General features: G+C 37.0%; 1 protein-coding gene across 1 annotated transcript; it reads left to right on the top strand.

The window, feature by feature from the left end:
• Positions 1 to 12,012: 12,012 nt before the first annotated feature.
• Positions 12,013 to 12,456, top strand: LOC113200264 (ubiquitin-conjugating enzyme E2 D2-like). The gene is made up of 2 exons (XM_077793954.1): positions 12,013 to 12,131; positions 12,210 to 12,456. Exons 1-2 carry the CDS (start codon positions 12,013 to 12,015, stop codon positions 12,454 to 12,456), a joined length of 366 nt encoding a protein of 121 aa, XP_077650080.1.
• Positions 12,457 to 13,521: the final 1,065 nt, after the last annotated feature.

Below are 13,521 nucleotides of genomic sequence, written 5' to 3'. Positions count from 1 at the left end.
ACTTTAAAATTGTTCAAATATATAGAAGTACAATTTGATGTACACTTTTACTCATTGTAGTTTTTCACATATACTCATTATATGTTTTTCACATAAATGTTACTCCAAATTCATTTAAGTGATAGCTTTTTCTTAAAAAATGAATTGTCTAACATTCATTGAAATTAAAAATTTTAAAAGCATTCCAATAATCACAAATTTTCATATTCAATATGATAGAATAATATCTTTCACAGTATTCTGATTATATAAGGTTTCATAACAAAATCAAAGCAAAACTTAATTCCTTATAACAACAATACTTATGTATGATGGCTTCTGTTAGGATTTGGGAGAAATTTTAGATAGGAAGTTCACACATAATATTTCTCCATATGACCGAATTTTTTTAACTTTATTTTATTTATTTATTTTTATGTGGTACTGAGGATCGAAACCAGTGCCTTACACGTGCTAAGTGAGCTATACTGCTGATCCACACCCCCAGAACATGACCCAGTTGTTTTTACATGATCCCTGATGCTTCAGCCTTCTGAAGACTTGACAGACTAACTTTCAAGGTGGTTACACCTAAGATTGATAAATTGGTATTCTGTTGCCATGTGTGCCATTCCATTGTGTTACTTGAAAAAAAATCATATGATTCTATGAATGTGGGAAACCCTTTTGTGATAAAGCACTAACAATCAATATTATAGACCTCATTCAATAGGAAAGCACTATAAATGCATTAAGTGTGGGGGTGCCATTCACCAGAAATCAGAATTTCTGACATATTTTACAACCTATAATGATCAAGAAGTTTGAGGATGCATTGTGGATGATTGTTTGATGCTAAGATGGTTCCAAATCACCCATGACTTCTGATATTTATATCCTGTTGTGATCCACTTTCACATTGAATCATGGCTATATTTGTGACAAATAAAATGTATTGCAAGTAATGGTGCATGATTTCCCACACTATGTCATAAAGGACATTGTAGCTTAGAAAAGACATGAAGGCCTATTTTTATCTTTTAAAAATTTTAAAATACTTATTTTTGAGTATAAAAACAGTAAAACATTGATGTCTCTTAAAAATTTAATTGGTTAAAAGAGAGAAGCATTGTAGTGGAATGTATAGAAATTATTTTTTTGTGTGTCAAATTGAGTTGGCTATTGTACTGAGATAATTAATCTACCATTAAGTACTATTAGAAAAATATTTTGTACAGGTGGATGACATTTAGTTAGTTAGATGTTAAAGATGTTAAAGTCAAATGTTCCTTATATAAATGTAGATTATACACACACACACACACACACACACATACACACACAAATATATCTATTACATGGTGACAGTAACAATGCTTTAGTGAAAATAATACATATATATATATATATATTCATGTAACGTGATTATAATGAATCTGAACCATACTATTGATGTTATAGTTATAATGAAATAATGAAATCATAGCACAATGCATTATTGATGTTTGTGGAAATGTTGATGAAAAGAAATCTACTGTGGTTCCAGTTATATAAAGGTATAGAACATATAATTGTGTACAGTATGTAATACTTGATAGTGCTAATAAATTGTTATGCTACTGGTTTATATATTCATTACAAAATATTTTATCATGATTTTAGAGCACACCCCTACTTATAAGTTTACTGTAAGACACAATGCTGTATTAAATTAACAGACTTTTTTTCCAACTTGTGCTTATCGTGATTAAAAAATTATTAGTTATTGATAGATCTTATTTATTTGTTTGCTTATATGTGGTTCTGAGAATCAAACCCAGTGCCTCACACATTCTAAGCAAGTGCTCTACCACTCAGCCACAAACCCAGCCCCCTCGCCATGATTCTTGATTGTATCACTTTCTTTTGTGATTGATTTAAACTTATATTGTTGTGCTCATTATGACCCTCAGACAAATAAGATATACCAACATAACCTAGATTTATAGCAGGCAATATCTGTTAAACTGCAACTCAACGGAAAGACTACTGACTCCAATTTAAATCAAATTAAAGCTAGCTTGTAATTTCAACCAGCCCGGGCTGTCTCTCCCGAAACCCCTGGGAAAAGAAGATAGCACCGCAGCTCTCTAGGAACACAGCTTTATTTTATGTTATGCTACTGGTTTATGTATTCGTTACAAAATATTTTATCATGATTTTAGAGCACACCCCTACTTATAAGTTTACTGTAAGACATTAAACTAAGCACAGAAAGTTGCGAAAAGGGGGGTGTCTTGAGAACTTACAGATAACAGGATTTTGACAAGCATAACACAAAGGCAGGTAGTATGTTAATGGTCCAGCACTTAGCAAGTAAATTTAGGTCCCAACATCAGACTTTATGAGGCGCCACTAGAGTTTCAGAGAGGATCATTATCTGGCCAGGGAAAGCCAGAATTTTTGAGGTGCGACTAAATTTTCAGAGAGGGTTGCTATCTGGTCATGGAAAGCCAGGCATGGGTGAGTTCAAGGCACTGGAAGGCATTCTAAGCAAGATTAGAAATTGGAGTAATTTATAATAAAACCAAAATTAGCTTTTCATGCCTTTGTGACAAGGTGGCTCCTAATCTTAAGAGGAAATTAGGCTGAGTTTATCAATATTATTGAAATTTTTGTGTGTTTAACCTGATGTTTGCATAATTATGAAATTATCTTCATCCCTAATAAACATATGACTCTCTCTGTCTCTCTGTCTCTCTCTCTGTCTCTCTCTGTCTCTCTCTCTTCTCTCTTCTCTCTCTCTCTCTCTCTCTCTATATATATATATATATATATATATATATATATATATATATATATATTATCATTAGTTAAGTTTCTCCATAGAATGGAAACAATAGGATCTATGCATATGCATATGTATGAAAGGAAGAACATTTTCTTAATGCTAATAGAGGCAAAAAACAAACTAACTAACAAACAAAAATTGTTGTTCCAGTTGAAGCATAAAAACAGGGAGCAAATGTCCCAGGTTAAAGGCAATAAGGCAAGAAGAGTTTCCTCTTATCCAAATAATAGTTGACCTTTCTGTTCTGCTCAGGCATTAATCTGATTGGATGAGGTCTACCTACATATGGGAAGGTAGTCTGGTTTAATGCTTTTATTTATTTAAATGATAATATTATCCAGTAACAACTTCACAGACACACCTTGAATAATGTTTGACCAACTGGCTTGGCAACCTATAGCAATTTATTTAACATCACAAGTCCTTCCTTTTTCACACATACACATTTACTTAGGCCATGCTTAATTTCTGAATAAAGAAAACATCAGTCATTATTCTGACTCAAATTTGGCAACTATTTTACATACAGCCAAAAGCATGTTAACTTCTTCCTCAAAAGAGGAATTAAAGCCCCTGGTTGATGTTTATTATGAATGTACACACACACATACACACAGGAAATGTCTTCATTTTTGCAACTTGTCACCTGATGGTAGCTAGTGTTTATAAATAACTTCTCTCAACATCTAAGACGGTTCTGATGGTTCTGATTCTGACCCAAAAATTTTCCTCCCAAATTACCATACATTTTCGTGTAAATTTTCTAATAAATAGTTTAGAGTAGTTGCTACTTCTTGCTTGCTAGGTCCAATTTGCATAACGTAGTTGGTTAATGTTATGTCTTGTGGATAGGGAAAATAATCAAATTCCCTGAAAAGCAAGTTATAGCATAGGACTAGAGAGGAAATAAATCCTGAAACAGGTCAGTGAAGATTTATTACTAGCCTTTCCAACTTAAAAAGAATACTTCTGCTGACTTTTATTTACAGATATTGAGGGATAAAATATTTGACAGATGAATATCCACATACCAGATACCAAGGTTGTATTAATTTGCTCCAGCAATTAAACTGTATTTTCTTTTATAGTAGCTACAAATTGAGTCAACCCATGGTTAGGTTTACAATAATAATAATAATAATATCCTGTCCTTCCTCACAAGCCAAGTAGGTAAGTTTAGTGAGGATTTGGTGGGAATCAGCATTTCTGAGTTGTTGAAGTCCCTCATAGTGACAATAATCTCTTCATTCCCTCCAGGACTAAGATATTTCTCTGTGCTTACTATTTTACTAGACCGAGGCAGTGTCTGATGTTTCTCACTGGTTTTTCCCACCATAATAATTATCATATTATAGGTCAGGTAACCAATGCCAGAATTTTGCCTGCTGCTAGGTATGCCTACTTTAATTATCCTTTTTGAAATTGGCCAAAAATAATGCTAGGATAGTTTCAAAGATCCCAGGGTCCCCTTTGTTCAGGGATGAGGATAGAACTCAGAGCCCCACATATGCTAGGTATTTATTACCCTTTGAGGAATACTATGATCAACTATCAAACATCTTTTTTTTTAAAGAGAGAGTGAGAGAGGAGGGGAGAGAGAGAGAGAGAGAGAGAGAGAGAGAGAGAGAGAGAGAATTTTTTTAATATTTATTTTTTAGTTCTCGGCGGACACAACATCTTCGTTGGTTTGTGGTGCTGAGGATTGAACCCAGGCCGCATGCATGCCAGGCGAGCGCACTACCGCTTGAGCCACATCCCCAGCCCTATCAAACATCTTAAGTATCTGCAAGTCAGACTAGTCTGATTACTTATTTGACTCTATTGTCCATTATAGTAACCATTCCCAAATGTACTTTGGACATTAAGTACCACCAATTGGCTCTTTCAATGCAGGATTCAATTAGTCCATTTCATTTAGACTTCTTAATTCAGTGTCAATCATTACCAGGCTAGAGAGAAGAGTGATGACAGGACTTTCATCACAAATATATTTCTCATAGTCATAGTGAAAGTCACATGTTTTCTGGACCTTCCCAGGGTGGAAAAGCATGTCTTAAATGACCAATGAAAAGTTTTCTCTAACACTTTAAGCCCCCTTAATTTTTGAATTCTTTCCTTCACATTGAACCAAGGCAAAACTAGCATTGCTAACTCACCATGGGCCACTTTTGGTTTATGCTTGAGGAAACTATGTCTATCAGCTTTTCATTACTATGAACAAAATACCTGAGAAGAACAACATAGAGTAGAAAATATTTATTTGGGGATCATGGTTTCAGAGATTTGGAGCTTGGCTCAAGGACAGAAACATGATATAACAGTATAACCAAGGAAATTTGTGCAGCTCATGGCAGCTGTAAAGCAGAGAGGAAGAGAAAAGAGCCTGAGACAAGATGAAATCCAAGGGCATGTCCCAAATAACCTTTTTTCATTCAGTCACATACCACCTGCCTATAGTTACCACCCATGATTTTATTTGGGCTTGATGAGGATACAGCTCTCATCATTTAATCATGTCACCTCTGAACATTCCTGAAATACATAACACATGAGCTTTTCAGAGGATATTACATATGAAAACTTAACACCAAACTAACTGTTGGAGCCCTTTTGAACTCTTAAAGATACAATATTAAAATAACAGTCTTTGCTTATGCAGCATGTAGCAATAAATTCAACCCTATCAAACTTCATGCTCTTCTCATCATTATGCCATACTTTCACAATTTGGATGTTTGGTACCCCCAAAAGCTCATGTGTGAGATGAAAATGTTCAAATGTGAAATGATTATATTATGAGAAATATAATCTAATCAGTGGATTAATATACCAATATGAATTAACTAAGTGGTAACTGTACATGTGTAGGGTGTGACTGGAGTAAATTGATCACTGGGGATTATGCCTTTGGAGTTTATATTTTGCCCTTGGTAAGTGGAAGTCTCTCTCTCGCCTTCCTGGCTTTCATGTTCCAAGCTTCTTTCCTCTACCACATCCTTCTGTCATTGAATTCTACCTCATCTTTAGTTTTGGAGTCAGTCAACCATGGACCAAAACTCTGAAATTAAGTTAATTAGCCTATTAATTAATTAGTCAACCAAACCTTTATAAAATAATCCTTCCTTCCTCTAATTGTTCTTGTCAGGTGTTTTGGTCACACTAATACAAAGGTGACTAAAACATACATCCTTAGTATTTATTCCAAGACATATTTTCCAGACTCAACTAAGAATTAGAAAACTGATATATGGAGTCTAGTACACCTTCTAGTGGTTCATATTATATACTTTAACTTTAGGAGCCTTCTAGAATTGGATCTCATGTCAAGTCCAGAATTTAAAAGGTATGTGTGGAACAGGAGGGTCCCAAAGAGACTCAGCATTATTTCTTATGGCAACTACTTCAGAGGAGGCCAGTAAAACTTTCCTCAGGCAATTCGGAATTAATATTTCCAAATAAGTGGTGATAAGATTTAAATGAGCAAGTAGATGAGCTACTTCCACTGGGGGATGAAGAGATCTCTCCCTCTGGCAAAGAGGATTCATCAGAATTCAGAGATTTATATCTCAGTTTCATAATTCTCTCCCCATGTCTCTATTCTAACTTTCACATCCCACTTATTTTAATCACTTTGACAGTAGATAACCTACAACACTAGGAGTTCAATTTACACTATAATTGTTAGGTTGGTGGTGGTGACTTGCAGGAAAGAAACCTCAATCAGGCGCCAACAGAAACGCCTGTCAATCAGTGAGATCTCCTGTCAATCAGCAGGAGCCCCTGGCCAATCCTGGAGTTCAGCCAACTCCCCCGACCAACTCCAAAGGGACAAGGGACTCTAAAAACACCTTTTCCTGTTCCAAGCCCTTCCCTTCCTGCAGTAAGCCCCCATAAAAGTCCAGTCCAGTCAAGCTTCCATGCAGTTTCTTCTCAGACCCTTCTCCTATCCACTCTGTTGGTCTGATTGAGTTGCACCTGGAAGTGATATCTCAATAAAGACTAGTTTGGTGGCCACTTTAAATGTGCCTCCTTTTGTCGCTGCCCACCTCGGCTGGGCTGATCTTACAATAATTAAGCCATTTGCAAAACAAGAGTCTCAATTTGGTTTTTAGCAATCCTAGTCCTGTGGCTACAAGACATAAATTTCTTTTTTAGGCCACATCAAAACATTCAAGTCATTTATACAGCACCAGATCAGGGAGTTAAAATCCCTGAACTTACCTTTTGTTAAATGCCACTAGGATAAGCTAACCAGTTTTAGTATAACAGATTCGTTTGCCAAAAATGTTCTAAAGTACTCAGATGTGGTGGCAGACACCTGTAATCTCAGGTATTTAGAAGGCTAAGGCAGGGGAGGATCACAAGTTCAATGTCAGCTTGGGCAATTTAGCAAAACCCTATCACAAAACAAAATAAGAAGGGCTAGAGGCATAATTCAGAGATAGAGCACCCCTGGGTTTCATCTCCAGTAATGAAAAACATATATTCTGAAGTGTTAAGCAGCAGTTAGCTATGGACATGGAATAGTAAGTATTAACATGGAAGGGCTATGGTAAATGCTACACTTGGGTTGATAACCAAGTTTCTATACCTGCATGGAACAAATGGTCTTTCAGACATGGGAGAGGGGCTGGGGATGTGGCTCAAGTGGTAGTGCGCTCGCCTGGCATGCATGTGGCCTGGGTTCAATCCTCAGCACCACATACAAATAAAGATGTTGTGTCCACCGAAAACAAAAATAAATAAATAAATATTTAAAAATTCTCTCTCTCTCTCTCTCTCTCTCTCTCTCTCTCTCTCTTTCTTAAAAAAAAGACATGGGAGATAAGTCGCTTCAAAGGGAGAATCCAGACTTTTAGACTCAGGAGAAAAGATGGATGAATGCAGTAAGAGAAGAGTTCCTTTCCAGTCAGTAAAAATATGGCTAGTTCTGACCAGTCTAGGTGGCTGACAATTGCCTTTTCCTTATTATAATGTCATTTACATCTCATTGAAATTGAGCTTTGCTACTTTCATGGGCTTTACTTGGGCTATTATGGGTAATGAGCATGTGTATTTCCAAAATAGTTACATAATTAGGACAGGTAACTAGTAGGTTGAATACAGTTACTCTGGGTGTTTAAAACTCAATTATAGGGATCAAAGAAATACAGGGCCAATTCCTCTTTTGTAGGATCTTTCCACTCTTTCTCACCTTCACTTTGCTTATAGGAGAGTGTACTTTGACTAGAAAGCCAAGTCCAGAAACCCCAGAATCATCTCATGATACTCGTGTCTAAAATCATGTTCCTCTAGAACCACTCTTGATACCAAAATCTGTATTAGAGTTCTCCAAAGGGTAAAAAACACAATACAATAGTAGGAGACGCATACATAAACACACAGAGAAGTATTAGCCTTTTTGTCTTATTCAGGCATTCAATTGATGGTATTATGCCCACCCACATTAGGGAGGACAATCTGTTAACTCATTTTATTGGTATAACTTTAAATCTCATCCAGATACACCCTCAAAGACACATCCAGAATAAATTTTACTCAGTGTCTGCCCACCTCTTGACTCGGTCACATTGACACATATAATTGATCATATAGGGTGAGTAGTATTGTAGCATTGTTATTGTAATAGGGAATAAAGGTCCTGTTGTAAGTCATGCCTCAAATTCTGAAAGTGACTTTCCAATTGAGTAATATGTTGAGGTTGGGAGAATTTTAGAGGGCATGTGAAATTCATCTGGAAAAATAAGAGACCCAGAATAACAAAAGCAATTCTAAGCAGGAAGAGTGAAACAGGTGGTATCGCTATACCAGACCTTAAACTATACTACAGAGCATTAGTAACAAAAACAGCATGGTACTGGCACCAAAATAGGATGAATGGATTTTAAAAAGTGGCATTTATACACAATGTAATATTACTCAGCAATAAAAAAGAATAAGATCTTGGCATTTGCAGGAAAATTGATGGCATTAGAGAAGATTATGCTAAGTGAAGTAAGCCAATCCCAAAAAAACAAATGCCAAATGTTTTCTCTGATATAAGGTGGGTGACTCAAAATGGAGTTGGGAGGAAGAGCAAGGGAGGAAAATTACCTCTAGATAGGGAATAGGGGTGGGAGGGAAAGGGAGGGAGAAGGGGAATTGTATGGATGGTGAAAGGAGATCCTCATCATTATACAAAATACATGTATGAAGATGTGAATTTGGTGTCAACGTACCTTATATATAATCAGAGATATGATAAATTATGTTATAATGGTGTATTAAGAATTGTAATGCAAAAATAAATAAATAAATAAACTCTAAATTTTATTAAAAGTATTACTGGATGTATACACACACAAACACACACACACACACACACACACACACACACACACACATACACTATAGGTCATTACAGTGAAGGCATAGAAGGAAATGAAAAATAAGATACAACCAGGCATGGTGGCTCATGCTTGCAATCCCAGTGGCTCGGGAGGATCCTGAGTTCAAAGCCAGCCTCAGCAAAGTCAAGGCACTAAGCAACTAAGTGAGACCCTGTCTCTAAATAAAATTCAAAATAGGGCAGGGGATGTGGCTCAGTGGTTGAGTGCCCCTGAGTTCAATCCCCAGTACAAAAAATTAAAAAACAAACATATATCACCATGAAATGAATTATGGTAGAAATATGATGTTAAAGACTCTTTGGGTGTTATATCAGAACTAAATGGGGAGAATGATTTTGGACATCAGCAGAAAGATAATCTTTGCTTCAAAATGGCAGAACCCTTAGCTTGTATTCACCTATTGTGCTAAAGGATAAATTATAAAAGATTAATTTATACATTTAGGTGAAATTTCCAAGTAATGTATACAATAAGCAGCCTGATTTATACATCCTACTTATAGCAAAATGTGAGAGTGAAAAATAAATTGGGAACAGAACTGTTAAATAATAAGAAAAAACTCATAAAATAATGATTTTTAAAAATACTCAGCTTGTACAGATAGCATGCTCTGGAAATGGGGCAAAGTACAGATAGTTTCTAATTTATGATTCAACTTACTAGTTTTGACTTTGTGAAAAAGTGACAAACATTCAGAAGGCAGGAATTGTACAACAAATTTAGGAGTTTATTATTTTCTTGAGCTAACAATATGTGGCATGGTATTAGTGAAATGCTGAGCTTTTATTCAGCCATATGACTAAATGGGTAAATAACCAATACTCTGCAGTATACTATGTTGCAAATCAATGACATTTTTTATAGGTAAGGTGTGTGCATTTTCAACTTATGATATTTTCAAGTTGCTATGGGTTTATGAGTATATAACCCAATCATAAATTGAGTAGCATCTGCATACAGCTGCACAATCTGTCACTGAAGAGATTGGGCATGGAACTCATGGATGCAATTAACCATGTCAGTAGAAGCCAAGAATATAGATGGGCTAATCCAGGTTGCATCTATGTAGAAGTTTATTGTGTAATAGTATTGATCTTCTTGACCACAATTTTTGAGAATGTTGTCTTAGAAAAAACACTGCAAGCCTGAACTGAAGGGGACAGAATTAGGACAAAATGAAACAAGGCCATCAGACTTCAGGGATTTGATAGGCATAATTACTCATGAAAAAAACACATGTGCATCTTTCAAGAAAAAGGAATAATGATCTTAAGGGCAAAACCAGATGAGCAGGAAAAGAAGTAGGGTTGGGTAAGGCCTTCTTGGGCCCAGAGAATGGTGTTGAGCAATAGAGTATTGTTTTAAGGACCATGAAAACAAATGGAATGTTCCCTGCTGGGTGTCACATTTGCTTGAGAACAAAGAATCCTTTATGTCTTTCATTTTCACCCTTTCATAGTGGATATGTCTATCCTATGCCAATAGCATTTTAGTGTACAAGCAGATTTGTTTCCTAGTTTTACAAATGGAGATGAATTTTGCCACAATGTGAATGACACTCAAGAGTCTCTCTCATACCTGATTTAGATGATTAAAATAATAAGGTTTGAATTCTTTAGTTGATTTAAGATAAGATTTTGGAATTAGAGTTAATGCTGTAATTAAGAATTAAGGAGATGGTAGAACATGATGAATGTATTTTGTACATGGTATAGATATAAATTTTGGAAGGTAGTGGGAAATTGTACTGAGCTAACAGACTACAGATACAGTATTATATTAGATATAACCTCTATATCAGTGTTAAATTTACTGCTTTTATATGCCAGATAAAGTAATGTTTTCTTTTCCTTTCTTCCTCCCTCATACCATGTCCTGTCAGTATTTCTTTAAAGATTAAATTGACTTCAATTCCAAATTGAAATTTTGAAGGCTTTAAATTTTCATAATATATATTTACCAAAACATTATCAAAGTTACTGTAAAATATATTATCTCAAACTTATAACTGCTAAAGTTGTGTATACAAGAGACTGTCTGTGTTAAGAAATACACATGGAAGTACATTCCTTAGCATGTGTAGCTTACTCTTAGAGGCAGGCAGAGAGAATAGAGATGAGGATCAAGCCAAAGCAGTAGCAACTGTGTGCAAGGCAGGTGAGCCAAGTAAGAGGAAGGGCACATGCATTGAATTGATTGTGCCCATTCTGGAAACTGAGTGGAAGGAAGCGTGCTGTGGCCCACCTAGCCATCCTGGAGATCAAGCAATAGAGCAGAGCCTGGATGAGCTCCGCAGCAGCCCCCACCTTCCCTTCAAACACCTCAGACCCCCCTCCCTCCCTGCTCCTGCCCCTGCCCCTCCTGAATCACACTGGGCAACACTGCACAGCTTCATCAGGGCTGCCTCTATGACCTCACAGAGCGGATCCACTCCTGTTGCCAGGGCACCCCTGTGGGCTTCAGGAGCCAGAGGCAAGTGGCAGGCTGCCCTGAACAGGAGCGTGGGCTACTCAGGGCAGTGGTGTCTTAAGGCATCCTGGCCTCCCTGCAGAGGAAGATTCAGCTCCAAAAAGCAAGTCCACAAGGGCCCTGAACCACAGGTGTTCTGCAGAGCCTCAGGTGCAGGGGAGCACCCCTTTCCCTCTCCTGTCTCAGCCCCACTCTAGGCTCCTGATCCACAAGTCTCAGATCCCTGGACCAGCCCCAGCACCTACAGTCCTGCCATTGGCCCGCTGCTATTCGCACCCCACGGTCGAGATCTTGGAAGCCCTCCACCAGTCACCAGCACCAGTGCCAAGCAGTGACTTCCCCGTGATGGCTCTGAAGCGAATTCACAAGGAGCTCCTTGACATGGCCCGCGACCCCCCTGCCCAGTGTTCAGCAGGACCAGTGGGAGATGACATGTTCCGTTGGCAAGCTGCCATCATGGGGCCCAACGACAGTCCCTACCAGGGAGGGGTCTTTTTCCTGTCCATACAGTTTCCATCTGATTATCCCTTCAAACCACCCAGGATCACGTTCATCACCCGAATTTACCACCCTAATATCAACAGAAGCGGAAACATTTGTCTAGACATCCTTAGATCTGAGTGGTCACCAGCGCTGACAATCTCTAAAGTGCTGTTGTCTATCTGCTCTATGTTGTGCGACCCTAATCCGGATGATCCTTTGGTTCCTGAAATTGCTAAGATCTATCTAAAGGACAGGAGAAAGTATGACAGAGTCGCTCAAGAGTGGACCGAAAAATATGCCATGTGAATTACAAATATAATGCCAATGCCAAAGCAATAAATCCAAAATTGGCAATTCAATTAATTAGTGGTCTTTTGATTACTTTCTATGGAGTGAGGTCTTCCCTCTGGCCCTATTCTTCTGGGCCAGCTTTTTACAATTTTCAAGTCTGGGCACAAAGGAAGGGGAGGGGCAGGGTTAGAGAGAGGAGGAGCAGAGAGAAAAGGAATATGGAAGGATGGGGAGGAGGAGGGGAGAGGGGAAAGTGCTAAGTTGGTGGAAGATGTCTGGGGAGTAGGAAAGTGGAGATGCAAGAAAGAATATAAGACCTGTTTTAACTTAGTTTTGACCAAAGACATTTATTGGCTTAGGATTAGGGGGGGAAGATGAAGAGGGTTGTGGTTTTGGAATGAGAGAGCATTCCACCTCCACCTACCAGTGGGAAAACTATGGAGTCTTATAGAACTAACAACTAGGAAACACTGAGTGAAGCTAGTTAAGCATCCGTTTGATTCTGAAGAATTTATGCCTTCAGGTGTTTTGATTTTGATCATCAAGATTAATATTAATCTATATTCTTTATTTGGAGGTCCATGTTCAACTGAAACAAAGATGAAAATGGATTAGGAGTGGCTCTAAATACAATATATTGTTATGCCAATAGATACATGCAAATGTAAAGACAAGGGTAAGGATCATGTGTTTAAAACTTATATCACATTCAAACAAAAGGAAAGGGGAGTTACTGTCCAGGCATATAGAATTCAACTTCATCATTTATATGTGATGTTAGTTTTAAATATGTACATTTAACTTTGCATGTAATATAGGAGCCATGAGTCATATTCATCTTTGAAATGTTTGTCTAGTCTGAGTTGAAATGTTCCATAAATAGTAAATAAAAGACTAGTGATGATATGTTAGTATGAAAAAATAATGTCCAATACTGAATAATTTATATATTAATTTGATTTGATTTTTTTTTGTTATTTCTTAAAAGAAGACATAATTAAAATAATTTTACCTGCAAAAAAAAAATAAATACAATATATTGATTCCATATTTCTACATCTCTCATGGCTTGTATCCCCA

The sequence above is a fragment of the Urocitellus parryii genome, chromosome X (genome assembly GCF_045843805.1).
Source record: "Urocitellus parryii isolate mUroPar1 chromosome X, mUroPar1.hap1, whole genome shotgun sequence".
In the NCBI taxonomy this organism is placed as follows: Eukaryota; Metazoa; Chordata; class Mammalia; order Rodentia; family Sciuridae; genus Urocitellus; species Urocitellus parryii.
Note: the sequence above shows the minus strand (reverse complement) of the source record. Positions and strands in the feature narration are given on the sequence as shown.